The sequence below is a fragment of the Motacilla alba genome, chromosome 2 (genome assembly GCF_015832195.1).
Source record: "Motacilla alba alba isolate MOTALB_02 chromosome 2, Motacilla_alba_V1.0_pri, whole genome shotgun sequence".
Classification (NCBI taxonomy): Eukaryota; Metazoa; Chordata; class Aves; order Passeriformes; family Motacillidae; genus Motacilla; species Motacilla alba.
In genome coordinates, this window is record NC_052017.1 from 150,829,479 (window position 1) to 150,857,430 (window position 27,952).

At 51.4% G+C, this 27,952-nt stretch overlaps 8 protein-coding genes across 8 annotated transcripts; 5 read left to right on the top strand and 3 right to left on the bottom strand.

Annotated features, from left to right (window-relative positions):
- Positions 1–464: 464 nt before the first annotated feature.
- On the bottom strand, positions 465–791 carry LOC119697567 (feather beta keratin-like). Its single transcript, XM_038128480.1, has one exon. It carries the CDS (start codon positions 789–791, stop codon positions 465–467), a length of 327 nt encoding a protein of 108 aa, XP_037984408.1.
- A 3,918-nt stretch (positions 792–4,709) lies between these two features.
- Positions 4,710–5,063, top strand: LOC119697624 (feather keratin B-4-like). The gene has a single exon (XM_038128586.1). It carries the CDS (start codon positions 4,710–4,712, stop codon positions 5,061–5,063), a length of 354 nt encoding a protein of 117 aa, XP_037984514.1.
- Positions 5,064–8,301: 3,238 nt separating this feature from the next.
- LOC119697773 (feather beta keratin-like) lies at positions 8,302–8,644 on the bottom strand. Its single transcript, XM_038128996.1, has one exon. It carries the CDS (start codon positions 8,635–8,637, stop codon positions 8,302–8,304), a length of 336 nt encoding a protein of 111 aa, XP_037984924.1. The 5' UTR covers positions 8,638–8,644.
- Positions 8,645–12,418: 3,774 nt separating this feature from the next.
- On the top strand, positions 12,419–12,772 carry LOC119697609 (feather keratin B-4-like). Its single transcript, XM_038128561.1, has one exon. It carries the CDS (start codon positions 12,419–12,421, stop codon positions 12,770–12,772), a length of 354 nt encoding a protein of 117 aa, XP_037984489.1.
- Positions 12,773–15,593: 2,821 nt separating this feature from the next.
- Positions 15,594–15,923, bottom strand: LOC119697695 (feather beta keratin-like). The gene has a single exon (XM_038128763.1). The coding sequence runs from the start codon at positions 15,921–15,923 to the stop codon at positions 15,594–15,596; it is 330 nt and encodes a 109-aa protein (XP_037984691.1).
- A 2,516-nt stretch (positions 15,924–18,439) lies between these two features.
- Positions 18,440–18,841, top strand: LOC119697588 (feather beta keratin-like). The gene has a single exon (XM_038128520.1). It carries the CDS (start codon positions 18,440–18,442, stop codon positions 18,803–18,805), a length of 366 nt encoding a protein of 121 aa, XP_037984448.1. The 3' UTR covers positions 18,806–18,841.
- Positions 18,842–21,842: 3,001 nt separating this feature from the next.
- LOC119697589 (feather beta keratin-like) lies at positions 21,843–22,208 on the top strand. Its single transcript, XM_038128521.1, has one exon. The coding sequence runs from the start codon at positions 21,843–21,845 to the stop codon at positions 22,206–22,208; it is 366 nt and encodes a 121-aa protein (XP_037984449.1).
- A 3,055-nt stretch (positions 22,209–25,263) lies between these two features.
- LOC119697572 (feather beta keratin-like) lies at positions 25,264–25,665 on the top strand. Its single transcript, XM_038128492.1, has one exon. The coding sequence runs from the start codon at positions 25,264–25,266 to the stop codon at positions 25,627–25,629; it is 366 nt and encodes a 121-aa protein (XP_037984420.1). The 3' UTR covers positions 25,630–25,665.
- The last annotated feature ends 2,287 nt before the right edge of the window (positions 25,666–27,952 follow it).

Genomic DNA, 27,952 nt, shown 5'->3' on the forward strand with positions numbered 1-27,952 from the left:
GAACAAAGCGTGCCCGTGGGCGATAGAACTGGAGAAATAAAGAAAAGAGATCTTGGTACAATTTTTAACCCCAGTGATCTCTTCAACACTGGCTTATTGCTGAGTGAGATGGGAAAAGTCTTGGGAGAAGAAAGAAGGAGGAGTCATCTGAGGCTATGATGCAAGAAAACTTTATTGAGGTCGAAGAACAAAAGGTCATGAGCATCCAGTAGAAAAGAGCAGGCTGAGGTGAAAGTAGGGTGACCATCAGCCAAGGTTCTATACTTGCAGGAGGTTTTTCCAAAACATCAAGAACATTCTGCCCCACAGTGGGAGCAGCCCATCAGAGGGGCCCAAAAGTGTCTGGCTTGGGAGAAGAGATTTGCAGCAGAGAGGACTGAACAAAGCCCAAGGGGCTTTGCAGAGCAGGGAGTGGGTGACAGGAGGCAGATGGGCCGTGTTTGCAGGCAGCCAGGGCTGGCTCCTCAGCAGATGTAGCCGCCCCTTCTGCCGTAGCAGCCCAGGCCTCCCAGCCCGTAACCAAATCCACGGCCATAGCCAAGGCCAAAGCCAAATCCGCCAGAGATGGGCTGTCCCTGGGCATTGAGCTCAGTGCCCACGGCAGCGGAGGAGGTGGATCCGACGGCAGTGTTCTGGGGGAAGGAGGTCATGATGGGTCCTGGCAGGGTGACCAGCACAGGGGAAGGGTTGATGATGACGTGGGAATCCTGGCATTGCAGGGCACAGGGCTCGTTGCAGCTGTTGGCCAGCGGGGTGGGTCCGCAGGGACGGCAGATGCTGTTGCAGGCCATGGGTGTGGTGTGGAGGGTGCCTGGAAGAGAGCGGGGTAAGGCAGGGGTGAGGAGCATGGGGTTGCGAGGGGAGGTGATGCAGGAGTTGGAGGGAGTGTGGAGGGTGTTGTGGGGTTGTGGGGAGGCATGAGGGCTGCTGAGGCTGCGGCTAAGTGTGCTGGAAAATAGAGGCCAAGGGTGCAGCAGCAGGAGGTTCAGGTGTTTGAGACTCACCTGGTTGTCTGCAGGAAGAGAAGGCGTGAGGAGAAATGTGTGAGGGAGAGAGGCTCTGGGCCAGCTTTTATGCCGGTCCTGGGGGGGCGGGACAGCCTTGTCCCATGGCCTTGGGGCATTTTTGAGGCAGCAGGTCTTGCCTGGGCCAGCTTGGGGAGTCATGAGGTGGGGAATGTTTTCCTTCATGTAGTTTTGCAATTCCATGTCCTGCTCTTGAAGCCATTTCCATCTGACCTTGGCAGCAACTTCATTGCATTTGTATTTGGGCAGATTTGATTGTTACATGTGAGTCAGGGAGGGCTGAATAAACAACCAGAGCCCAGCAGAAATGCGATGTCATCAGTGAGGTCATTTTGTGGCACACGTCCTGTGGTTTGTGGGTGCCTTGTGAAGACTGGGATTCTTCTGTTCCACTGGATGTCCATCAGTTATTGTGTTGCACCCAGGAATGCTGAGGGAGCTGCTGATGTCCTGGGGACGTCACTCAGCAAGAGCTTGGAAAGGTCCCAGGGCCTGGGAGCTCTTCCTGATGGATGAAAGAGACCCCATGCAGTTGTTTCTTCTTTAAGATCAAGACAGAGGATCTGGAAATTAAAGCCTTCATAGGTTGAACTTGTTCTAATGCTCTCATCCATTTGGATTTCTCAACTTTACATGGAAACGTACTCTGCCATTTGAAGTATATTTCCTTACCTCTTTAAGAAATCAAATAAATAAGTAACCAGTGATGCTTGATCACGTTTTTCCCAGGCTGCTCTCTGACATGAATTTGCTTATTCTGCATTCAAGTCCTAGGGTTTCATAACTTATATCCTGTCAATTGTAATATTTTGTTCCTGTTAGGGAAAAAACCTAATTGCTACTGGATGGTCATTGCGATCCTATTTCCTCCTCTGTCATGGTGCTGGCGTGTCTTTATGGAATTCTGTGAGTCTGTGTCCCTCTCTACAGGCTGTGTCCATCTGACCTTTGCGGCAGTTTTTAATTTGAGGAGTAGAGGCCAAAGGATTGGAATAATTGGTTTGTGTCAGGCATGTAGAGGACAACAACAAAGCCTACAAGAATTGGGGTGTTATGAGTGAGATCATGCCATGGAACACTCACAACATCTCCTTTGTCCATTCTTCCCTTCCCGCAAAAATAAACCTTGCACGTCTCCCATTTCTAATCACAATGAGGATTCTTCTCAACCTCCTGCTGTTCCTGCACTGTTCTTGCTTCACTAAGTCCATGTCTTTCGCTGCAAAACCCAGCGCATCACCCTAAATCAGATATCCTTTTCTCTGAGGAAACAGGAAGTATCAATCTGCTAGAAACCCTTTTCCAGAAGTTATTTTGCTGCAAGGATGCATGGCCATCTCTCGAACCTTTTGATTTCTATTTGTGTCCCTGTTTTGGTCCCTCTTTTGTCACCTATTGGTGACAATAATGACATTCTCACATCTCAAATTAACCTCCAGCTACTCCTGCTGGCCACAGTTCTTTCTATGCAGCCCAGGAAATGGCTGCTGGCCTGGGCTGAAAATTCACATTGCTGTTTCCTTTTAAGATTTTGGTCCGCCAGAACTCTCAGGTCATTCTCTGGTGGAACTGCTCTTAAGGATTTCCTCCCCAAAGCTGTGCTCACCTCTGGGACTGTCCCAACCCGTGTGCAGGACCTTGAACTTGGAGTTGTTGAACCACAAGAGGTTCTTATGTCCTCAACATTCCCAGTGTCCCTCCTGATGGCATCCCTCCATGTTCTTGTGTCTCCTGCAACACTCAGCTTTGTGGCACCTGCTGGGGATGGTCTCAATCTCCCTGCTTATCTCCTTGATAAAGGTATTCAAAACCATCAGTCCAAGGCAGAGGCCTGGAGGCCTTGTTACTGGCCTCCACTTGTACATAGAGCCATTGGCCATCACTGTCTCTCTGTTCCTCATCCATTCATTCGACCACCTTTGAAACCCATGTGTCTGCAGTTGGAGACAAGGGTGTCCCGTAAGACTGTGTAAAAGCCCTGACAGAAATTCAGGATGACTCCAGTTGCCCTTTCCTTGGCAACCAAAGCATTTGAGCAGGGAAGGACCTTCTGTTCCTGGTGGAGCATAAATGGAGCTTGAGGTCGCCATGTACTCGTTACGGTGAAAATCTCCAGCAGTTACCAAGACAGGATTAGGAACAGAAATAAAGCAGGCTGAGGGGGTTGAACATCCTGTTCCAAATGGTGAGGCTGCATGGGCATGAGCATGGTTGACCAAGAGCAGGGCAGAGCCACCATGACACTGATGGGAGTGGAGGATGCTTAAGATGAGGAGAAGCTGAGAGAGCTGGGAGTTCTTCCAGGCAGGAGGCAAGAATGCAAATGGGGCATGTTGTCAATATGCCACGGAATGACCTCACTGATGACACCCCAATCCTTGTAAGCTTTGTTTGAATTTTCTACATGTCCTGACAGCCATTGGCCATGTGCATGTCCTGGCATGCACCATCAACAACAACACCTTGGTCTCTAATTCTCACCACTAAAAAGTATCACCAAGGTCAGGTGGAGATGGCCTCAGGAGCAGAACATGAAATTGCACAATTCCACAAAGGAACAACCAAATCCTGGCAAAGAAGGAAAGAGGAGCTTGCTGGATGTCCATTACTAATTATTGGGTTTTGCTCACAGGAACAAAACATTAAGACTTATGATTATAAGTTATGACACCTTGTGGCTTGAATGCGGAATAAGTGAATTGATGTCGCAGATCAGTTTGGGAAAAGAGGGATCAAGCCTGGTTTGTTCTTATTTATGGGATTTCTTAATGCGGCCAAAGAATACACTTTAATGGACAGAGTACACGGTTGAGTAAATTTCAGAAATCCAAATGGACCAAAGAATGGAACACGTTCAGCCTAAAAAGCCTCTTATTTTCCAGATTCACCCTCTTGCTCACATAGAGGCCACAAGAGAATAAACTCTATTTCAGAAATCAGGAGCAGCTCCCAGGCCCCAGAACCTTTCCAAGATATTGCTCGGTGACATCTCCAGGGCATCAGAAGCTCCCTCGACACTCCTGGGTGCATCATAACGAATGATGGTCATCCAGCGGCACAAAAGAGGAGCCCAGTCTTCACAAGCCACCCACAAACCACAGAAAACGAGGGCCAAAAAAAACGACCTAACTGATGACACCACATTTCTGCTGGGCTCTGGTTGCTTATTCAGCCCTCCCTAACACACATCTAACAATCAAATCCACCCAAACACCATCTCTGAAAGCTGCCGCCAAGGTCAGATGGACATGGCCTCAAGAGCTGGATATGACACTGCAGAGTTCTGGGAAGAAAAACACTCCACACCTCATGAATCACCAGGCCAGGCAAGACTGTTGGCTGGTGAATGCCCCAAGGCCATGGCACAAGGCTGTCCCGCCCCTCCAAAACCAGCATAAAAGCCGGCCCAGAACCCCTCTCTCATTCACAAACTCCTCCTGATACCTTCTCCTCCTGCTCCTGCCCAAAACAAGGTAAGCCTCATGCCCCCAACAATCCTGCTCCTGCACCTCTCACCCCTCTCTTCCAGCATGCTCAGCCCCAGCCTCAGCAGCCCTCATGCCTCCCCATGGCCCCATAACAGCCTCCACACTCCCTCACCCTCCCGCATCACTAACCCCTCACACCCCTCACCCCTGCCCTGCCTCATCCCTCTCTCTTCCAGGCACCCTCCACACCACACCCATGGCCTGCAACAACATCTGCCGTCCCTGCGGACCCACCCCGCTGGCCAACAGCTGCAACGAGCCCTGTGCCCTGCAATGCCAGGACTCCCACGTCATCATCAACCCTTCCCCTGTGCTGGTCACCCTGCCAGGACCCATCATGACCTCCTTCCCCCAGAACACCGCCGTTGGATCCACCTCCTCCGCTGCCGTGGGCACTGAGCTCAATGTGCAGGGACAGCCCATCTCTGGTGGCTTTGGTGGCTTTGGTGGCTTTGGCTATGGCCGTGGATTTGGCTATGGGCTGGGCTGTGGCTATGGGTTTGGAGGCCTGGGCTGCTATGGCAGAAGGGGCTATGGCTACAACTGCTAAGGGCCCTCAGCAACACTCCTGATGGCCACTCTGGAACTCATCTCAGGCATTGAAGACCCCTCTCTGGTCAAGGCTCTCAAAGGGGCTCAGGTGTCCCTGCTCCTGCTCTCAGGGCACCAAGCAAGGCAGTAGCCAAAGGGCCAGCCTACACTGCCTGCAAACATCGCCCATCTGCCTCCTCCTCTTTTCCCACTCTCTGCTCTGCATGGACTCTTTGGCTCTGTCCAGCTCCTCTGCTGCAAATCCCTTCTCCCAAGCCAGAGACCCTGAGACACCTCTGCTGGGCTGCTCCCTTTGTAAGACAGAAAGTCTGGCACAGCCTCCTGCAAGGAAAGCAGCTCAGCTGATGGTTGCCCTACTTGCACCTCGCACCAGCTTCCTTCCACTGGCTGGTCCTGAGTTTTCACTGTTCTACCTCAATAAATTTTTCCTGCATCATAGCTTCAGATGAGTTTGTCGTCTTTCTTTTTCCGAGATGCTTCCAATCCCTGCTCGGTACTGTACCAGCGTTGTAGAGACCACTAGGGTGGGTGAAAAAGTGCTCCAAGACCTCTTTCACGTGTTACTTCCCCAGTTCTACTACCCACTGGCACACTTTGCTCTTCCAGTGGATTCCATCAAACTTCAGCTACTGAATCACAGGCTTGGATACACTCATGGAGATCAATCCCTGCCTCTGACACAAGCCCCTCATCATCCTCCAGGTTGTATGTTTCCTTTGGCTGGACACCAACCTGGCTGACCCTCATCATCTTCCAGGCCTCCATCCACTCAAGCAGGTCCACGTCTTCCTTGTCTTTGTGGGCTCAGAGTTCAACGCAGAACTCTGATTTTAGTACAGGAGAGCAGAGGGTGAGATTCCCCCACTCTCTTGTGCTGCCCACGCTGTGGGATGAGCCCAGGACACAGGAGGAGTTTCTGGTCAGTGAATGCACGTGGCTGGAGCACATCCAATTCTTCATCCAACACACGAAGTGCTCCTCCTTGGGCCTGCTCTCAATCCGCTCATCACCCAGCCTGTATTGTGCATGTTTGGGGCTGATGCCTTGTGAAGGCTGACCTAGAACAGAGACTAGATGAAGCTAAAAACCAAAGTAGGTATTTATTAGAAAGCCTCAATGGATACACCTTGGGAAGCACAAGAACCCAGCCAGGACTACACCCAAGATGAACCCAAAATGGTCACAAAATGGACGACCAGTCACGGGGTCTCACACTTTTATAAGTTCTGTTCCATTTGCATATTGGAGTTAATTGTCCCATCACATCTTTAGCTTATGGAGTCCCATGCTTCTTGTTTTTCTCTCTTCAGTCCACCAGTGTTTCTGCTCTTGGACCTGAGATTTGGATCAGTTGTCCTCGGTCCCCAGCTAGAGAAGGAATTGTTTTGTCTCCCTGTTCTGTGAAGAGAGCTCACCATTCCCCAATATGAAGCTCCGAAGTACATACTAAAGCAGTACAGAATCTGAAAAATATAAAAGCTAAAACCTGAGGCATCAGCTCCATTCCAGGTAAGGAAGATTCTGCCCCTCTGGGCTTCTCTGCTCACATTAGAGAACTCTGTTTATCTCTGGGTTACTGGGAATAAGGAAGACAAGACTCTGCTGGATAACATCCAGAGTATGGCCTTGAGGACGATCTGGGGCTGAAGGTTTGGGACAGCCATTGGCCATGACATTGGGGCATTTTTTCAGGCAAATTCTCTGTCAAATCATAAGGTGGGAAATGTTTTGTTGCCCTCAGCTCTCCTGTATCGTGTCCAGCTATTGGGGATGTGCCAGTCTGACCTTGGCAGGCAGATTAAAAGGTGTCCCTTGACAGTCCATTAAAAGGTGGATTCTTTTAATGAGCTATATTGGTTCCAGCCTTGTTGGATGAGGGGAGAGGGAACAATATCAGGTACCTGGACTTTGCATTGCATTTGTTCCTGTACCAGTGGCATCTGCATATTCTCTCTGAAAAGACGTCGAGTTGTGGTTGGACCGTGTGGTGGATAAGGAATGGATGGGATGGTCTAACTCAAAGAGGACAGTCTAAGTCGAGCTGTTGTGGTTCCATGTGTGTGGAGAAAAGGGATGACTGGTGACAGACAGAAACTCCTATTGGGACCAGTATTATTTCCCATCTTTGTCAGGGATGTGGACGGTGGGATTGAGTGGGGTGTTCAGCAAAATCAGAGACCAGAATAAGCTGAGTAGTGCAGTTGGTTGTCTGGAGGGAAAGGATGGTATCCAGAGGGGCTGGAACAGGTTGGGGCAGTGGTATATTGTCAGTTTCATGAAGCTGAACGTGGCCAAATGCAAGCTCCTTCGCTTGGTTTGGAGCAATGACAAACATGGCTGTGGACAGGATAATGCAGGGGTTGAGAGCGGCCCAGAGAAGGACCTGGGATGTTGGTGGATGAAGAATTGAACATGCCCTGGCCATGAACACTGACAGACCAGAAACTCCCCGTGTCTTGGGCTCATTCCGATGGCGTGGGCAGCAGGTGAGAGGGGAATTATGTCCCTCTGCTCTGCTCTTCAGAGACTGGAGATGTGTACTCGGAAGGCATGGACATGCTCGAGCAGGGCTGCTGATGACCCTGGAAGATGATGAGGGTCTGGAGCAACTGATGTCCAGCCAAAGTGAAAACAAGACCCATACACGGAGTCTATCAGAGGCAGGGATAGATCTGCATTTGTGTATCCAGGCCTGGAATCAAGCAAGTGAAGGGTTTGTGGGATCCAAGGGAAGAGCAAAGTGTGCCAGTGTGTGCCCATGAAGGAAGAGGTCACTTCACAATATGCAATGCAAAAGAATTTTATTGAGGCATAAAGAACAGTGAAAGTCATGAGCAGTCAGTGGAAGAGGCCGGGCTGAGGTACAAGGAGAACAACCACCAACCAAGGCCCCTTGGCATGCCGGCAGTTTGGCCAGAGCATCAAGGACTTCCTGGCCCACAATGGGAGCGGCACAGTGGTGGAGGTGCTGATGGTCTCTGGCTTGGGAGAAGGTGATTGCAGCAGAGGGGACTGGACAGAGCCAAAGGGGCGATGCAGAGCAGGGAGCAGGAGAAGAGCAGGAGGCAGATGGGCCGTGTTTGCAGAGTGTGGCCTGCTGCCTTGCTTGGTGCCCTGAGAGAAGAAGCTGGAAGTGCTGAGCAAATTTGAGAGCCTTGGCACAGAGAACCATCCTCAATGCCTGGGGTTTGTTCCAGGGAGTGGGTGGTTGGTGTCAGGAGTGATGCCGAGGGCCCTTAGCAGTTGTAGCCATAGCCCCTTCTGCCATAGCAGCCCAGGCCTCCAAACCCATAGCCACAGCCCAGCCCATAGCCAAATCCACGGCCATAGCCAAATCCGCCAGAGATGGGCTGTCCCTGCACATTGAGCTCAGTGCCCACGGCAGCGGAGGAGGTGGATCCGACGGCGGTGTTCTGGGGGAAGGAGGTCATGATGGGTCCTGGCAGGGTGACCAGCACAGGGGAAGGGTTGATGATGACGTGGGAATCCTGGCATTGCAGGGCACAGGGCTCGTTGCAGCTGTTGGCCAGCGGGGTGGGTCCGCAGGGACGGCAGAGGCTGTTGCAGGCCATGGGTGTGGTGTGGAGGGTGCCTGGAAGAGAGAGGGGTGAGGCAGGGCAGGGGTGACGGGGTGTGTGGGGCAGTGATGCAGGATGTTGAGCGAGTGTGGAGGGTGTTGTGGGGCTGTGGGAAGGCTTGAGGGCTGCTGAGGCTGGGGCTGAGCGTGCTGAAAGAGAAGTTCCAGGGGTGCAGGAGCAGGAGGGTCAGGGGCTTGAGGCTCACCTGGTTGTCGGCAGGAGCAGGAGGAGAAGGCGTCAGGAGAAGTGTGTGAGGGAGAGAGGTTCTGGGCCAGCTTTTATGCTGGTCCTGGAGGGGTGGGACAGCCCTGTCCCATGGCCTTGAGGCATTTTTGAGGCAGCAGCTCTTGGCTGGCCCTGCCTGGTGAGTCATGAGGTGGGGAGTGTTTTCCTTCATGCAATTCTGCAATTCCATGCCCTCCCCTTGAGTCTGTGTCCATCTGACCTTGGCGGCAGCTTTTAACTGCAAGAATTAGTGACCATTTTCTTGTTGCTGGTGCCTTTCAGGACATGTAGAAGATTCAAACAACCCTGAGGACAACCGATGTGTCATCAGTGAGGACCCAGCATGGAATAATGACATCATGTTCCATTTGCCTTCTTTCCTCCTGCTTGAAGGAGCCCTCAGCTGTGTCACCTTCTCCCGTGTTAAGGGTATCCAGTCTAGTAAGAGCTTCAACGAGAGATGTGGGACTCTAGGCGGCTCTTCAATATGAAGTTTATTACATCGAATATATTACAGCAGTCTAGGGTTGTGGGCGACAGAGTTTGTGCCTACAGCCATCAGCTCTAGCTACAGACAAGCCTGCAGACTCTAGTTTTGGTTACTATGCATTATTTACTTTTCTTTGCTGAGATCTTAATACAGAAAAACCAATCTATACCTTAACTTCTACCTATAGCCTATCATAACTACTGTAATTACCATATTCATTCAAATTAACATATTCATGTTGCTTTTCTCCAATCACTAAAAGTTAGTACGTTGCAGTTTAAGCCAGAAGTTGTTTTTCAGTTTTCTTACAGTGGAAAATTCTGAGACCTTTTTTCTACTTGCAGCATTGGCAGTCTTGTTTGCCTGTGCTACCTTTCTGCTTGGTAAAAACATCATCTTGTTTGAGGTGGGTTTATCCTTTGCTCTAAGTTATAAAACCCCTTCTAACTAGCATACCCTTTGCCTTCTTAGTTATCCAGTAAGATTGGCTCAGCAATTCTTTTCTTCTATGTCAAAACTTGCTTTCAATTCTATTCCTTCTTCAGATTCTACATTCAAAAATCTTTCTACCAAGTATACATATCTGTTAAACCTTCTTGTCAAACTTTCATCCTTCTCAACACAGTCCCATCAGTCTCCTGGAACTGCTCTTGGTCAACCACGTCCATGTCCTTGTTGCACTCTGCAGCCCCACCAGTGGTGCACAACCCGACAGTCGGCTTCCTCATCTTCGCCCTATTACTTTTGCTATTATGCATTTCCTACTTCTCTCCCGGTAACTGCTGGAGCTTTTTACATCAGAGGGTCCATGGCCACCTCATGATCCACTTATGCTCTTTCAGGATCACAAGGTCGAATTCTATTTTTGACAAGGGAATGGCAACCAGTGTCACGTTCCTGGAATTCTATCAGGGCCTTTAACTAGTCCCACAGGACATCCTTATCTCTGAACTGCAGACACGTGGGTTTGAGGGTTGACTAACCAACGGATGAGTGATTGTTCCCCTCTTGCTTTTTCTTCTCCTTATCTTCTCCTTATCCTCCTCTTTCTCCTTATCCTGCAACTTTCCATGTGTCAGTCCCAGCCCAGCAATGGGACCCCACATTGTGACCTTGCTTGGCCCAGCTGAGACGAGCGCTACGGATGAAGCCACACAAGTGGGAGGCACAGGACACCTCCCTAAGTCATATGGATTGCTTTCCCATCTCTAATGGCCAGGAATACAGACAAATCTGGAGAGATGCAGCCACGGTAGGGAGGAAGAGAACACGATTTAAGGTGCAGATGCTCACCCCCAGAACACCTGCAAAGCTTAGAGCTCCCTAAAAAAGGGAGCTGGGGGTGTTCAGCCTGGAGAAAAGGAGACTCAGAGGTGACCTTATCACTCTCTACAACTTCCTAAAACGTGGTTGTAGTCAGGTGGGGGTTGGTCTCTTTCTCCAGGTTCCGACAGAATGAGAGGATACAGTCTCAAGCTACGTCAAGGAAAATATAGGTTGGATATTAGCAAAAAGTTTTTCACTGAAAGAGTGATAAAGTAAATGGTCTGCCCGGGGAGGTGGTGGAGCCACCATCCCTGGATGTGTTTAACAAAGCCCGGATGTGGCACTTTGTGCCATGGTTAAGTTGAGGAGTTAGGGCATGGGTTGGACTCGATGATCTTGAAGGTCTCTTCCAACCTAGTGATTCTATGAATTCTGTGAAAAGCTCTGTGGGGAAACAGGGTCCCTCTTCACCACAGGCACACAAAACACAGCACACCAGTGCCGTGGGGTGACCTCACTGATGACACCCCGTCTCCACAAAGCTTTGGTCACGTCTTCAACCCATCCTGACATAAACCATCAAGACCAACATTCAGCCTCTAATACTCACACTTAAAAGCTGCCGCCAAGGTCGAATGGACATGCCCTCAAGAGAAGGATGTGGAATTGCAGAATCACGCAAAGGAACGCCAGCACCATGACAGAGAAGGATAGAGCAGCTCACTAACTGTCCATTAGTAATTACTCCTTTTTGCTAATAGGAACACAAAATTACATTTACAGGATATAGGTTTTGAAACTCTTTGGCTTGAATGCAGAATAAATGAATTGACGTCACACACCAGGCTGGGAAAAAAAGGGATGGGCCCACATTTGTTGTTGGCAATTGGATTTCTAAATGAGATCAAGAAATACGCTTTAAATGATAGCGTAGCTTTATGGTTAAATTTCAGAAATCTAAATGGACAATAGCATGGGAACAAGTGCAGCCTGAACATCCTCTACATTCCAAGATACTCTCGCGATCCCATTCAAGACACAAGAGCAAGAGCCCACTTTCATCCATAAGGAACAACTCCCAGGCACTGGGACATTTCCAAGTTATTGTAGAGTGGCCTCCCCAGGACATCAGCAGCTCCTTCAGCATTCCTGGGAGAAACACAATGACTGATGGACATCCAGTGGCACCAAACAGAGTCCCAGCCTACAAAAGGCACCCACAAAACACAGCACACAAAGCCCACTGATGACATTGCACATCTCCTGGGCTCTGGTTGTTTATTCAACCTTCACAGACATGTATCTAACAATCAAATCCAACCAAAGATCAACTCTCAGTCTAAAGCTGCCTCCAAGGTCAGATGGACACAGACTCAAGGGCAGGACACGAAACTGCAGAATTCTGTGAAGGAAAACACTCCCCACCTCATGACACACCAGGCTGGGCCAGCCAAGAGCTGCTGCCTCAAAAATGCCCCAAGGCCATGGGACAGGGCTGTCCCGCCCCTCCAGGACCAGCATAAAAGCAGGATCAGAGCCTCTCTCCCTCACACACTTCTCCTGACAACTTCTGCTCCTGCGGACAACCAGGTGAGCTTCAAACCCTTGACCCTCCTGCTCCTGCACCCCTGGACCCTCTCTTCCAGCATGCTCAGCCACAGCCTCAGCAGCCCTCACGCCTCCCCATAGCCCCACAACACCCTCCACAACAGCCTCCCCATCCTGCATCACTAACCCCCACACCTCTGCCCTGCCTCACCCCTCTCTCTTCCAGGCACCCTCCACACCACACCCATGGCCTGCTACGACCGCTGCCGTCCCTGCGGACCCACCCCGCTGGCCAACAGCTGCAACGAGCCCTGTGCCCTGCAATGCCAGGATTCCCACGTCATCATCAACCCTTCCCCTGTGCTGGTCACCCTGCCAGGACCCATCATGACCTCCTTCCCCCAGAACACCGCCGTCGGATCCACCTCCTCTGCTGCCGTGGGCACTGAGCTCAGTGTGCAGGGCCAGCCCATCTCTGGGGGCTTTGGTGGCTTTGGTGGCTTTGGCTATGGCCGTGGATTTGGCTATGGGCTGGGCTGTGGCTATGGGTTTGGAGGCCTGGGCTGCTATGGCAGAAGGGGCTATGGCTACAACTGCTGAGGGGCCAGCCTCAGCACCATCCCTGATACCAACCACTCAGTCCCTGGGACACACCTCAGGCACTGATGATGAATATCTGGGCAAAGGTTGTCAAAGGGATTCAGCACTTCCAGCTCCTGCTCTCAGGGCACCAAGCAAGGCAGCAGCCAAGTGGCCAGCCTAGGCTGCCTGCAAACATGGCCCATCTGCCTCCTGCTCTTCTCCTACTCCATGCTCTGCATTGCCCCTTCAGCTCTGTCCAGTCCCCTCTGCTGCAAATCCCTTCTCCCAAGCCGGAGACAGTTGAGCACCTCCACTGGACTGCTCGCACTGCGGCACAGGAAGGCCTTGGTGCTCCGGCTGAACCTCCTGCAAGCAAAGGAGCTGCCCTAATGGTTGCCTACTTGCACCCCTCCTTGCCCTTCTCTCTTCCAGTGGACGCTCACGCCCTTACACTGTTCTTTTAGCTCAATAAAGTTCTCTTGCATTACAGCCTCAGATGTCTCCTTTCCTTCACTGACATGCACTGGCACACTTTGCCTTTCTGGTGCATTCCACACTTCACTTGCTTGGCCCCAGGCCTGAATACACTAATGCACCTCTCTCCCTGTCTCTAATAGAAGCCATGTATGAGTCTTGTTTTTACTTTAGCTGGGCCCCAGGTGCTCCAGACCCTCATCATCTTCCAGGGTCACCTACATCTCTGCTTCAGCAGGCCCATGTCTTTCGTCTCCTCGGGTGCCCAGAGTTGAACACACATCTCCAGTCTCTGAAGAGCAGAGCAGAGGGTCAGAATCTCCCCTCACCTTCTGCCCATGCTGTGGTGATGAGCCCAGGGCACAGAGGGTTTTGGTCTGTGACTCCACATGGCCAGGGCATGTCCAATCCTTCATCCACCAGCACCCCAATCCTCCTTGGGCATGCTCTCAATCAACTCATTACCTATCTATTATCTATTACTGAGATTGCTAAATGTCTGAGGGGACAACACTGCCCAGACCATTATTTAGGACGTCGAACAGAGTTGGCCCCATGGATCCGACTCCTGGGCTGCAGTACTGGGAAATCACCTCCATGTGCACTTTGAGCCACTGATCAGAAGCCTCAGCCCCTCAGCCACTCTCAGTCCACTCACTGCACTCTCTGGCAACCTGGACCTGCTCAGCTGCTCTCAGAGTGTACAATGGGAAGGATCTTCCAGGGCTTCACAAAAACGTTGAGTTCAACAGCAGCCACAGCTCTCCCCTCATGCCCAGGCTGAGTCACCGGCACAGGGCAGACACACAGCTCAGCCAAGCACCATTTCCTCAAGGGAAATCCTCCAAGAGAAGTGGCCTCAGCTCTGGGAACTTGCCACAACTCAAGACCCTAAAGGCCTGGCTCATCCCTCACCTTCTGCTGCTCCCATTTTCATGAAGGGCAAATTCTTCCTGAAGAGTTCGATGGGGTTCCAACACTGGTGAATTATGGAAGAGCAACTGATGTCATGTACATGGACTTGTGCAAAGCATTTCTTCCCGTGGCAGACTACATTCTTATCTCCGACCTGGAGAGATGTGGAGTTGATAGCTGGGACATCAGCTGTGGGGTGGAAAATGGACAGGATGGTCTCACTCACAGAGTTGTGGTCAATGGCTCCATGTCTGTGAGGGGAACAGGGATGAGTGGTGACCTACAGAGGCTCTTATTGGGAAAATTATTACTTCCCATCTTTGTCAGGCACAGGGAATTGAGTGTCCCCTCAGCAAGAATGGGAATTACACCAAGGTGAGCAGTGTGCTTGATTGTCTGGAGGGAAGGGATGGCATCCAGAGAGCTGTTGACAGGCTGGGGTGGTGTGATTGTCATGAAGGTCAGCAGGATGAAGTGCAGCATCCTAAATCTGAGTTGGATCAATCTCAGTAATGGATATTGGATGGCTAATGACTTGATAAAGAGCATCCTTGAGGAGAAGGACTTGGGGTGCTGGTGGATGAAGAATTGGACATGCCCTGGCCATGTCAACTTGCCAAACAGAAGCTGCCCATGCCATGGGCTCATTGCCACAGCGTGGGAAGCAGGTGAGGAGGGAATTCTGGCCCTCTGCTCTGCTCTGCTCTGCTCTGCTCTGCTCTGGTGAGACTGGAGTTCTGTGCTCAGCTCTGGGGCCTCAGGGGTAAGAAGCTGCTCGTGTGGATCTGTATAAGGGCAAAAGGGATAATGAGGGAATGGAGCAACTGCTGTGTAGCCAATGTAAAACCATGGCCCAGGAGGGGCTTGTGTCAGAGGCAGGGATAGATCTGCCACAGTGTATCCAGGAGCAGAATCAGGCAAGTGAAGGGTTTGTGGTATGCACCGGAAGAGCAAACTCTGCCAGTCTGTGCCCTGAAGGAAAAGGAGACATAACAATGCTGAAATGCAAGAGAATTTTATTGAGGCAAAAGAACAGTGAGAGGTCATGAGAGGCAAGAGGAAGGGAGCTGGTCTGAGGTGCAAGCAGGGCGACCATCAGCCAAGCTCCTTTGCTTGCTGGTGGTTCGGTCAAAGCAGCAAGGACTTCCTGCTCTACAGTACAAGCAACATGATTGTGAAGCTTACGAATGGTCTCCAGCTTGGGAGAAGGAATTTGCAGCAGAGGGAGCTGGACCAAGCTGAAAGGCAGTGAGAAAAGAACAGGAGGCAGATGGGCCATGTTTGCAGGCAGTATGGGCTGGCCACTTGACTTCTGCCTTGCTTGGCGCCCTGAGAACAGGAGCTGGAAGTGCTGAGCCCATTGACAGCTTTGGCCCAGAAAGGCGTCGGCAACACCTGGAGTGTGTTGCAGAGAGTGGCTGGTTGGTGTCAGGAGTGGTGTTGAGGGCCCTCAGCAGTTGTAGCCATAGCCCCTTCTGCCATAGCAGCCCAGGCCTCCCAGCCCATAGCCAAATCCACGGCCATAGCCAAGGCCAAAGCCAAAGCCACCAGAGATGGGCTGTCCCTGCACATTGAGCTCAGTGCCCACGGCAGCAGAGGAGGTGGATCCGACGGCGGTGTTCTGGGGGAAGGAGGTCATGATGGGTCCTGGCAGGGTGACCAGCACAGGGGAAGGGTTGATGATGACGCGGGAATCCTGGCATTGCAGGGCACAGGGCTCGTTGCAGCTGTTGGCCAGCGGGGTGGGTCCGCAGGGACGGCAGATGCTGTTGCAGGCCATGGGTGTGGTGTGGAGGGTGCCTGGAAGAGAGGAGGGTGAGGCAGAGCAGGGCAGGGCAGGGAGTAGGGGTGCATGAGGGATGAGGGAGTGTGGAGGCTGTTGTGTGGCTGTGGGGAGGCATCAGGGCTGGTGTGGCTGGAGCTGAGCATGTTGGAAGAGAGGGTCCAGGGGTGCAGGAGCAGGAGGGTCAGGGTGTTGAGACTCACCTGGTTGTTGGCAGGAGCAGGAAAAGAAGGTGTGAGGAGAAGTGTGTGAGGGAGAGAGGCTCTGGGCCGGCTTTTATGCTGGTGCTGGAGGGGCGGGACAGCCTTGTCCCATGGCCTTGGGGCATTTTTGAGGCAGCAGCTCTTGTCTGGCCCAACCCGATGCGTCATGAGGTGGGGAGGATTTTCATTCACAGAATTCTGCAGTGTCATGATTGGTTCTTGAGTCTGTGTCCATCTGACCTTGACAACAGCTTTGAAGTGAGAGCTGGTATTTGGGAGGTCCTGATTGATCCATGTGTGTCAGGAAGGGCTGAATAAACAACCAGAGCCCAGCAGAGTTGCGATACCATCAGTGATGTCATTTTGTGACACTTGTGTTCTGTGGTTTGTGGGTGCCTTGTGAAGACTGGGACTCTGTTCTGTGCCGCTGGATGTCCATCAGTCATTGTGTTTCTCCCAGGAATGCTGAGGGAGCTGCTGATGCCCTGGGGAGGTCACTCTGCAATAGCATGGAAATGCTATCGTGCGTAGGAATGTTCCTACAGATTAAAGATATCTCATGGCCTTTTGTCTTGACCTGAATCAAGAGAGAACATCTGAAAAAGTAGAGGCTTGTCTGGTTGAACTTGTTCTGGTGTCATGGTCCATTTGGACTTCTCATCTTTACTTGACATTGTACTCTGTCATTTAAAGCATATTCCTTGACTTCATTAAGAAATCCATTAAACAACTCAGCTTGATCTTTTTTTCCCAGGCTGGCCTGTGATGTCCTTGCCCTTAATCTGCATTCATCCCGTAAGTTTTCGTATCTCATATCCTTTTAGTCTTAATAATCTCTTGCTGCTAGCAAAACCCAGTAATTACGAAGGTTGGTCAGCACAGTCCTCTTCCCTCCTGCGTCATGGTGCGGGCATTCCTTTGTGGAATTCTGCGGCTCCACGTCCTTCTTTTGAGGCCATGTCCATCTGACCTTGGAGGCAGATTTTAAGTGTCTTAGAGGTTAAGGGCAGGTGTTGATGCCCTTGTGTGTTGTGGTGGGCTGGAGACATCTCCAAAGCCTTGAAGAGATGGGGGTGTCATCAGCGAGGTCACCCCATGGCACTGCTGTGTCCTGGTTTTCGGGTGCATTGTGAAGTGGGCCCCCGAGTCATCACAGCTCTGTCAGGATTGTCTGGCTTTGCAGGAGCATTGCTTGTGGGGAAGTGCCCTTTGAATGATGTTCTCTCCATCCCCACCATGTTGCCAACATTCAGAGCCTGTCTGTATTCCCAGCCTTTCCTGCTGGAGAGAAAAAATCAACCCCTGTGGTTTAGGATGGCCTTCCATGCTCCCCAAAGTCTTGAGTTGCTTCATCCACAGCGCTCTTCTCAGCTGTGACCAGCAAGTTCACACTGTGGGGTCCCAGTGCTAGGCTGTGCCTGACCCATGGAAAGGAAAAATGCTGAAGGATAACAAGAACAGGACACATGAGGAGAACAGTTCCTCATCCTTGATTAATCCACCCTTGAAACCTCTGTGCCTGAGCTTTAGGTTGAGGGAGTGGACTGTCCTGGTCCACAACACTGGCAGGGATCCCCGTGGAGCAAGGACGTGGACATGGTTGACCAAGAGTGCTGCAGGGACACCATGACACTGAGAGGACAGGCGTGTCCTCAAAATGAGGACAAGGAGAGAAAACTGGGAGTTCTTTCAGGCACGAGACAAGAATGCAAATATGAGATGTCATCAATATGCTGTAGTATGACCTTACTGAAAACATCCCAATTATCCTAAGATTCGGCTGGGTATTTTACATGTCCTAACATACACCATAAACAATGAGATAATGGTCATCAATTCTCACAATTAAGACCTTCTGCCAAGGTCAGATGGACACTGCCCCAAGGGAAGAACACAGAATTGCAGAACTGCATAAAGGAAACCAAACTCCAACTCATGACTCACCAGGCTGGGACAGGCAAGACCTGCTGCTTCCAAAATGCCCCAAGGCCATGGGACAAGGCTGTCCCGCCCCTCCAGGACCTGCATAAAAGCCAGCCCAGAGCCTCTCTCCCTCACACACTTCTCCTGACTCCTTTTCCTCCTGCCGACAACGAGGTGAGACTCAAGCCCCTGATCCTCCAGCTCCTGCACCCCTTTGCCCTTCTCTTGCAGCTGGCTCAGCCACAGCCTCAGCAGCCCTCACGCCTCCCTACAGCCCCACAACAGCCTCCACATTCCCTCACCCTCCTGCATCACTAACCCTCCACACTCCCCCAAAACTGCCCTGCCTCATCCCCTTCTCTTCCAGGCACCCTCCACACCACACCCATGGCCTGCTACGACCGCTGCAGTCCCTGCGGACCCACCCCGCTGGCCAACAGCTGCAACGAGCCCTGTGCCCTGCAGTGCCAGGATTCCCGCGTCATCATCGACCCTTCCCCTGTGCTGGTCACCCTGCCAGGACCCATCATGACCTCCTTCCCCCAGAACACCGCCGTCGGATCCACCTCCTCCGCTGCTCTGGGCACTGAGCTCAGTGTGCAGGGACAGCCCATCTCTGGCGGATTTGGTGGCTTTGGCTACGGCCTTGGCTATGGCCGTGGATTTGGCTATGGCTGTGGATTTGGCTACGGGCAGGGCTATGGCTACGGCCTGGGCTGCTATGGCAGAAGGGGCTATGGCTACAACTGCTAAGGGCCCTCAGCACCAGTCCTGACACCACCAGCTCAGGCCTCTGGCAACAGCTCCTGCAAGCAAAGCACCTTGGCTGGTGGTTTGCCTACTTCCACCTCACGCCGCATCCCATCTTCTCCTTTCTCCTGTCTCTTCATTCTTGTGTCTCAATAAAGTTTTCCTGCATCAAAGCCTGATACGCCTCCTGTTCTTCTGTAATCCCAGTGGTCTCACATCCTTACCAGCCACATACCCTGCCTCAACAGGTCACTGGGTTATGTGCAACAGCATCTTCCATTACAAATATGTCAAAACAACTAATAGAAACGTCTGGCATAGGAAGCACAGGAGGGGACACCTTCCAGAACATGGCATAAACCCATCACTGGATAGACCAAAGCCTTGGCCTCATCCATGCTCTCCTCGGTACAGCCCTGGTCCAGTCACTCTGTATCAGCACACACTTGGAAAACTGATCCCCATGAGGACTCTCGAACCCCTGCAGCACAAAGAGTCCAAAAATCCTGCACTTGGGCAGGAAATCTGGAGAGCAAGTGCTTCAACTCCCTGCTCCAGCAAGACCATCCAGAGCAGGATTCCCAGCACCATGGACAGTTCAGTATTGGCTCTCCCAGGGTCAATAATCCAACAGCTTTTCCACTCTATAACCTCCCTCAGAATGTGGAGTTCTGGCCCTCTTTGCGCATGCAATTCCATCTGTTTTCCCTTTGCTCTTATCCTCTTATTCTGCACGTGGGCACTGGTGAGAAATGCCAGGCTCCCTCACCTTCATTCTCTGCTATCAAAGATTTGTGCACTGATGATACCCCCCTGTCCACCCTCATCCCCTGAGAGTCCCAGCTCTCTCAGTTTCTCATCAGGAATGATCCACCAACCCCTGTGGAATCTCGGTTGGTCTGAAATGGTCACTGTACATTAATTCACTAAGTTGACTTCATTTTCCCACTGGGGAGAACAGAATTACTCACAACACCTCACATTGGACATCACCTCTGCTCAGAAGACACCAGGAGTCTCCTCATCACATCATCTCCCTGCTTCATCACAACAACTCTCCACAAACCAGATGTAGACGCTGGAGGTGCCTTTTCCCACAATGATACAGCGACACCTCCAGCCCCATTCCTTCTAACCCAGAACCACTCTGAATGCTGTTTCCAGAGATGAAAACAACTATTCCAAGTGACACCCAGATATTTCTTCCCACCTGGCATGACTCCTACCATGAAAAAGCCCTGGGCAGCATCCCTTGATGAAGTCCAGCAGATGTCCAGAATCCAGCAAGTTTTCACTGTTGGCCCAGGGGTCAGCACTGGGGACTTGCTGCCCTCTGGACTTTGGGACACTGACCATAAACCACTGGGCTCAGACCTTCAGACCATTCTCAGTCTACTGTGATGGGCACTGACACCACCTGGGCTCGCCTGGCTTGTTGACGATCAAGCAATGCTTGTCTCCTCACCAACCTCCAAACCCTCCTTCAGACAAACACAAATGGCCTCAGCCTTTGGCACTCAGCTCAAGAGAAGATCGAAAAATATCAAAACCTCTGAGGCTAGGCTATCACCCAAGCACACACTGGGCATGTCCAAATTGAAAGGTGAGGTCTGAGGTCAGCCTTTGCCAACTGGGATAAATGCATGGAGGAATGGAAGGCAATGCAAGGTGCAACACCTCCTCCTTGGCACACAATCAAAGCCCAGACCAGCCTATCAGAACTGTGGGAAATTGGGGGTAATATTTCAGAAGGCACCCACAAACCACCGCACACGAGGGCTGTGGGGTGACCACAGTGATGACACCCCATCTCTGCAAAGCTTGGGTCACGTCTTCAGCCCTCCCTTAAATGAACCACCAATAGAAACATTTGACCTCTTCGTATTCGTCATTGAAAGTTACTGCCACAGATGGACAGGGCCTCAGGAGCAGGACGTGGAATTGCACAATTCCAAAAGACATGCACCCACCTTGTCAGGGAAGGACAGAGGAGCTTCCTGATGCTCCATTGGTAATTATTTGCTTACAGCAACACAATGTTAACCATTACAGCTTATGAGTTATGAAACTTGTGGCCTGAATGCGGAATAAGCTAATTGATGTCACACACAGCATGGGGAAAAAGGGATCAAGCCCAATTTGTTGTTTCTTCATTGAGTTTCATAACAACGTCAAGGAATACAGTTTAAATACCTGAGTACATTGTCATGTGAATTGGAGAAATCCCAATGGGCCATAATACTGGAACACGTTTAGCCTGAACAGCCTCTCATTTTCTATGTCCTCTCTCTCGATCCCATGCAAGATACAATGCCATGAGTTCTCTTTCATCCATCACGAAAGGCTTGCAGGCTTTGGGTTCTTGCCAAGCTCTTGCAGAGTGATCGCCCCATGAAAGCAGAAGCTCCCTCAGCATTCCTGATGCAACACAATGAATGATGGACATCCGGCGGCACGGAACAGAGTCCCAGTCTTCACAAGACACCCACAGGCCACAGAGCACAGGTGCCACAAAATGACCTCACTGATGACATGGCAGATCTTCAGGGCTTTGGTTGTTCATGGAAGCCTCCCTGACACACATGGAGCGAACAAATCCGCGCAAATACCAAATTACTAAAGCAGCCGTCAAGGTCAGATGGACACAGCATCAAGAGCAGGACATGGAATTGCAGAATGGCATGAAGGAAAACATTCCCCACCTCATGACTCACCAGGCTGGGCCAGGCAAGAGCTGCTGCTGCCTCAGAAATGCCCCAAGGCCATGGGACAAGGCTGTCCCACCCCTCCAGGATCTGCATAAAAGTCTGCCTAGAGCCTCTCTCCCTCACACACTTCTTCAGATTCCTCCTGCTCCTGCTGACAACCAGGTGAGACTCAAGCCCCTTATCTTTCTTCTCCTGCACCCCTGGACCCTCTCTTCTTCCAGCACGCTCAACTGCCGCCTTAGCAGTCCCCTCCTGCATCTCTGCCCCTCACACCCCCACACTCCTGACTTGCCTCATCCCCTTTTCTTCCAGGCACCCTCCACACCACACCCATGGCCTGCTACGACCGCTGCCGTCCCTGCGGACCCACCCCGCTGGCCAACAGCTGCAACGAGCCCTGTGCCCTGCAATGCCAGGATTCCCACGTCATCATCGACCCTTCCCCTGTGCTGGTCACCCTGCCAGGACCCATCATGACCTCCTTCCCCCAGAACACCGCCGTCGGATCCACCTCCTCCGCTGCTCTGGGCACTGAGCTCAGTGTGCAGGGACAGCCCATCTCTGGCGGATTTGGTGGCTCTGGCTATGGCCTTGGCTATGGCCGTGGATTTGGCTATGGCTGTGGATATGGCTATGGGCAGGGCTATGGCTACGGCCTGGGCTGCTATGGCAGAAGGGGCTATGGCTACAACTGCTAAGGGCCCTCAGCACCACTCCTGACACCACCAGCTCAGGCCTCTGGCAACAGCTCCTGCAAGCAAAGCACCTTGGCTGGTGGTTGTCCTACTTCCACCTCACGCCGCATCCCATCTTCTCCTTTCTCCTGTCTCTTCATTCTTGTGTCTCAATAAAGTTTTCCTGCATCAAAGCCTGATACGCCTCCTGTTCTTCTGTAATTCCAGTGGTCTCACATCCTTACCAGCCACATACCCTGCCTCAACAGGTCACTGGGTTATGTGCAACAGCGTCTTCCATCACAAATATGTCAAAACAACTAATAGAAATATCTGGCATAGGAAGCACAGGAGGGGACACCTTCCAGAACATGGCATAAACCCATCACTGGATAGACCAAAGCCTTGGCCTCATCCATGCTCTCCTCGGTACAGCCCTGGTCCAGTCACTCTGGGTCAGCACACACTTGGAAAACTGATCCCCATGAGGACTCTCGAACCCCTGCAGCACAAAGAGTCCCAAAATCCTGCACTTGGGCAGGAAATCTGGAGAGCAAGTGCTTCAACTCCCTGCTCCAGCAAGACCAACAAGAGCAGGATTCCCAGCACCATGGACAGTTCAGTATTGGCTCTCTCAGGGCCAACAGCTCAACACCTTTTCCACTCTATAACCACCTTCAGAATGAGGAATTCTGGCCCTCTTTGCGCATGCAATTACATCTGTTTTCCCTTTGTCCTTTGCCCTCTTGTCCTTCATGTGTGCACTGCTGAGAACAGCCAGGCCGCCTTGACTTCATTCTCTGCCATCCGGGATTTTTGCACACTGAGAGTACCCCCCTGTCCTCCATCACCCCCTGGGAGTCCCAGCCCTGTCAGTTTCTCATCAGGAATCATCCATCAACCTCTGTGGAATCTTGGTGCTTCTGAAATGGTCACTGTTCACTAATTCACTAAGTTGACTTCATTTTCCCACTGGGGAGACCAGAATTGCACACTACACCTCCCATGGGACCTCACCACTGCTCAGAAGGCATCGAGAGTCTCCTCATCACATCATCTCCCTGCTTCATCACAACAACTCTCCCCAGTCCTCATCCGGAGACTGGAGGGGCCACTTTCTGAACACTGGAGGTGCTCACAATGATACAGGGACACCTCCAGCCCCATTCCTTCTAACCCAGAACCACTCTGAATGCTGTTTCCAAAGTTGAAAACAACTATTCCAAGTGGCAACCAGGTATTTCTTCCCACCTGGCATGACTCCTATCATGAAAAAGCCCTGGGCATCTGCCCTTGCTGAAGTCCAGCCGATGTCCAGAATCCAGCAAGTTTTCACTGTTGGCCCAGGGGTCAGCACTGGGGACTTGCTGCCGTCTGGACTTTGGGACACTGACCATAAACCACTGGACTCAGACATTCAGACCTTTCTCAGTCTACTGTGATGGGCACTGACACCACCTGGGCTCGCCTGGCTTGTTGAGGATCAATCAATGCTTGTCTCCTCATCAACCTCCAAATCCTCCTTCAGACAAACACAAATGGTCTCAGCCTTTGGCACTCAGCTCAAGAGAAGATCGAAAAATATCAAAACCTCTGAGGCTAGGCTATCACCCAAGCACCCACTGAGCACGTCCAAATTGAAAGGTGAGGTCTGAGGTCGGCCTTTGCCAACAGGGATAAATGCATGGAGGAAAGGAAGGCAATGCAAGGTGCAACACCTCCTCCTTGGCACACAATCAAAGCCCAGACCAGCCTATCAGAACTGTGGTAAATTTGGGGTAATATTTCAGAAGGAACCCACAAACCACCGCACATGAGGGCCATGGGATGACCACAGTGATGACACCCCACCTCTGCAAAGCTCGGGTCACGTCTTCAGCCCTCCCTGACATGAACCACCAATAGAAACATTGGACCTCTTCGTATTCGTCATTGAAAGTTACTGCCACAGATGGACAGGGCCTCAGGAGCAGGACGTGGAATTGCACAATTCCAAAAGACATGCACCTACCTTGTCAGGGAAGGACAGAGGAGCTTCCTGATGCTCCATTGGTAATTATTTGCTTACAGGAACACAATGTTAACAATTACAGCTTATGAGTTATGAAACTTGTGGCCTGAATGCGGAATAAGCTAATTGATGTCACACACAGCATGGGGGAAAAGGGATCAAGCCCAATTTTTTGTTTCTTCATTGAGTTTCATAACAACGTCAAGGAATACAGTTTAAATACCTGAGTACATTGTCATGTGAATTGGAGAAATCCCAATGGGCCATAATACTGGAACACGTTCAGCCTAAACAGCCTCTCATTTTCTATGTCCTCTCTCTCAATCCCATGCAAGACACAAGGCCATGAGTTCTCTTTCATCTATCACGAAAGGCTTGCAGGCTTTGGGTTCTTACCAAGCTCTTGCAGAGTGATCACCCCAAGAATGCAGAAGCTCCCTCAGCATTCCTGATGCAACACCATGAATGATGGACATCCGGCGGCACGGAACAGAGTCCCAGTCTTCACAAGACCCACAGGCCACAGAGCACAGGTGCCACAAAATGACCTCACTGATGACATGGCAGATCTTCAGGGCTTTGGTTGTTCATGGAAGCCTCCCTGACACACATGGAGCGAACAAATCCGCGCAAATACCAAATTACTAAAGCAGCCGTCAAGGTCAGATGGACACAGCATCAAGAGCAGGACATGGAATTGCAGAATGGCATGAAGGAAAACATTCCCCACCTCATGACTCACCAGGCTGGGCCAGGCAAGAGCTGCAGCTGCCTCAGAAATGCCCCAAGGCCATGGGACAAGGCTGTCCCACCCCTCCAGGATCTGCATAAAAGTCTGCCTAGAGCCTCTCTCCCTCACACACTTCTTCAGACTCCTTCTGCTCCTGCTGACAACCAGGTGAGACTCAAGCCCCTTATCTTTCTTCTCCTGCACCCCTGGACCCTCTCTTCTTCCAGCACGCTCAACTGCCGCCTTAGCAGTCCCCTCCTGCATCTCTGCCCCTCACACCCCCACACTCCTGACTTGCCTCATCCCCTTTTCTTCCAGGCACCCTCCACACCACACCCATGGCCTGCTACGACCGCTGCCGTCCCTGCGGACCCACCCCGCTGGCCAACAGCTGCAACGAGCCCTGTGCCCTGCAATGCCAGGATTCCCGCGTCATCATCGACCCTTCCCCTGTGCTGGTCACCCTGCCAGGACCCATCATGACCTCCTTCCCCCAGAACACCGCCGTCGGATCCACCTCCTCCGCTGCCGTGGGCACTGAGCTCAGTGTGCAGGGACAGCCCATCTCTGGCGGATTTGGTGGCTTTGGCTATGGCCTTGGCTATGGCCGTGGATTTGGCTATGGCTGTGGATATGGCTACGGGCAGGGCTATGGCTACGGCCTGGGCTGCTATGGCAGAAGGGGCTATGGCTACAACTGCTAAGGTCTCTCAGCACCACTCCTGACACCACCAGCTCAGGCCTCTGGCAACAGCTCCTGCAAGCAAAGCACCTTGGCTGGTGGCTTTCCGACATCAACATCATGCCAGATCCCATCTTCTCCTTTCTCCTGTCTCTTCATTCTTGTGTCTCAATAAAGTTTTCCTGCATCAAAGCCTGATACGCCTCCTGTTCTTCTGTAATTCCAGTGGTCTCACATCCTTACCAGCCACATACCCTGCCTCAACAGGTCACTGGGTTATGTGCAACAGCATCTTCCATCACAAATATGTCAAAACAACTAATAGAAATATCTGGCATAGGAAGCACAGGAGGGGACACCTTCCAGAACATGGCATAAACCCATCACTGGATAGACCAAAGCCTTGGCCTCATCCATGCTCTCCTCGGTACAGCCCTGGTCCAGTCACTCTGGGTCAGCACACATTTGGAAAACTCATCCCCATGAGGACTCTCGAACCCCTGCAGCACAAAGAGTCCCAAAATCCTGCACTTGGGCAGGAAATCTGGAGAGCAAGTGCTTCAACTCCCTACTCCAGCAAGACCAACAAGAGCAGGATTCCCAGCACCATGGACAGTTCAGTATTGGCTCTCTCAGGGTCAATAATCCAACAGCTTTTCCACTCTATAACCTCCCTCAGAATGTGGAATGCTGGCCCTCTTTGCGCATGCAATTCCATCTGTTTTCCCTTTGCTCTTATCCTCTTGTCCTTCATGTGAGCACTGCTGAAAACAGCCAGGCTCCCTCACCTTCATTCTCTGCCACCAGGGATTTGTGCACACTGATGATGAGTGCCTGCCCAGCCTCATCCCCAGGCATCCCAGCTCTCTCAGTTTCTCATCCAGGAATAATTCATCAGCTCCTCTGGAATCTTGGTGCTTCTGAAATGGTCACTGTTCATTAATTCACTAAGTTGACTTCATTTTCCCACTGGGGAGACTGGAATTGCACACTACACCTCCCATGGGACATCACCACTGCTCAGAAGACACCAGGAGTCTGCTCATCACATCATCTCCCTGCCTCATCACAACAACTCTCCACAAACCAGATGTAGACGCTGGAGGTGCCTTTTCCCACAATGATACAGGGACACCTCCAGCCCCATTCCTTCTAACCCAGAACCACTCTGAATGCTGTTTCCAAAGTTGAAAACAACTATTCCAAGTGGCAACCAGGTATTTCTTCCCACCTGGCATGACTCCTACCATGAAAAAGCCCTGGGCATCTGCCCTTGCTGAAGTCCAGCCGATGTCCAGAATCCAGCAAGTTTTCACTGTTGGCCCAGGGGTCAGCACTGGGGACTTGCTGCCGTCTGGACTTTGGGACACTGACCATAAACCACTGGACTCAGACATTCAGACCTTTCTCAGTCTACTGTGATGGGCACTGACACCACCTGGGCTCGCCTGGCTTGTTGAGGATCAATCAATGCTTGTCTCCTCATCAACCTCCAAATCCTCCTTCAGACAAACACAAATGGCCTCAGCCTTTGGCACTCAGCTCAAGAGAAGATCGAAAAATATCAAAACCTCTGAGGCTAGGCTATCACCCAAGCACCCACTGAGCACGTCCAAATTGAAAGGTGAGGTCTGAGGTCGGCCTTTGCCAACAGGGATAAATGCATGGAGGAAAGGAAGGCAATGCAAGGTGCAACACCTCCTCCTTGGCACACAATCAAAGCCCAGACCAGCCTATCAGACCCGTGAGAAATTTGGGGTAATTTTTCAGAAGGCACCCACAAACCACCGCACACGAGGGCTGTGGGGTGACCACAGTGATGACACCCCACCTCTGCAAAGCTTGGGTCACATCTTCAGCCCTCCCTGACATGAACCACCAATAGAAAAATTGGACCTCTTCGTATTCGTCATTGAAAGTTACTGCCACAGATGGACAGGGCCTCAGGAGCAGGATGTGGAATTGCACAACTCCAAAAGACACGCACCCACCTTGTCAGGGAAGGACAGAGGAGTTCCCTGATGCTCCATTGGTAATTATTTGCTTTCAGGAACACAATGTTAACAATTACAGCTTATGAGTTATGAAACTTGTGGCCTGAATGCGGAATAAGCTAATTGATGTCACACACAGCATGGGGAAAAAGGGATCAAGCCCAATTTGTTGTTTCTTCATTGAGTTTCATAACAACGTCAAGGAATACAGTTTAAATACCTGAGTACACTGTCATGTGAATTGGAGAAATCCCAATGGGCCATAATACTGGAACACGTTCAGCCTGAACAGCCTCTCATTTTCTATGTCCTCTCTCTGGATCCCATGCAAGACACAATGCCATGAGTTCT

Excerpts from the sequence above, each read along its gene's own strand:
- LOC119697567 (XM_038128480.1), bottom strand. The coding sequence starts at position 791 with ATGGCCTGCAACAGCATCTGCCGTCCCTGCGGACCCACCCCGCTGGCC.
- LOC119697695 (XM_038128763.1), bottom strand. The coding sequence starts at position 15,923 with ATGGCCTGCAACAGCATCTGCCGTCCCTGCGGACCCACCCCGCTGGCC.
- LOC119697572 (XM_038128492.1), top strand. The coding sequence starts at position 25,264 with ATGGCCTGCTACGACCGCTGCCGTCCCTGCGGACCCACCCCGCTGGCC.
- LOC119697773 (XM_038128996.1), bottom strand. The coding sequence starts at position 8,637 with ATGGCCTGCAACAGCCTCTGCCGTCCCTGCGGACCCACCCCGCTGGCC.
- LOC119697588 (XM_038128520.1), top strand. The coding sequence starts at position 18,440 with ATGGCCTGCTACGACCGCTGCAGTCCCTGCGGACCCACCCCGCTGGCC.
- LOC119697589 (XM_038128521.1), top strand. The coding sequence starts at position 21,843 with ATGGCCTGCTACGACCGCTGCCGTCCCTGCGGACCCACCCCGCTGGCC.
- LOC119697624 (XM_038128586.1), top strand. The coding sequence starts at position 4,710 with ATGGCCTGCAACAACATCTGCCGTCCCTGCGGACCCACCCCGCTGGCC.
- LOC119697609 (XM_038128561.1), top strand. The coding sequence starts at position 12,419 with ATGGCCTGCTACGACCGCTGCCGTCCCTGCGGACCCACCCCGCTGGCC.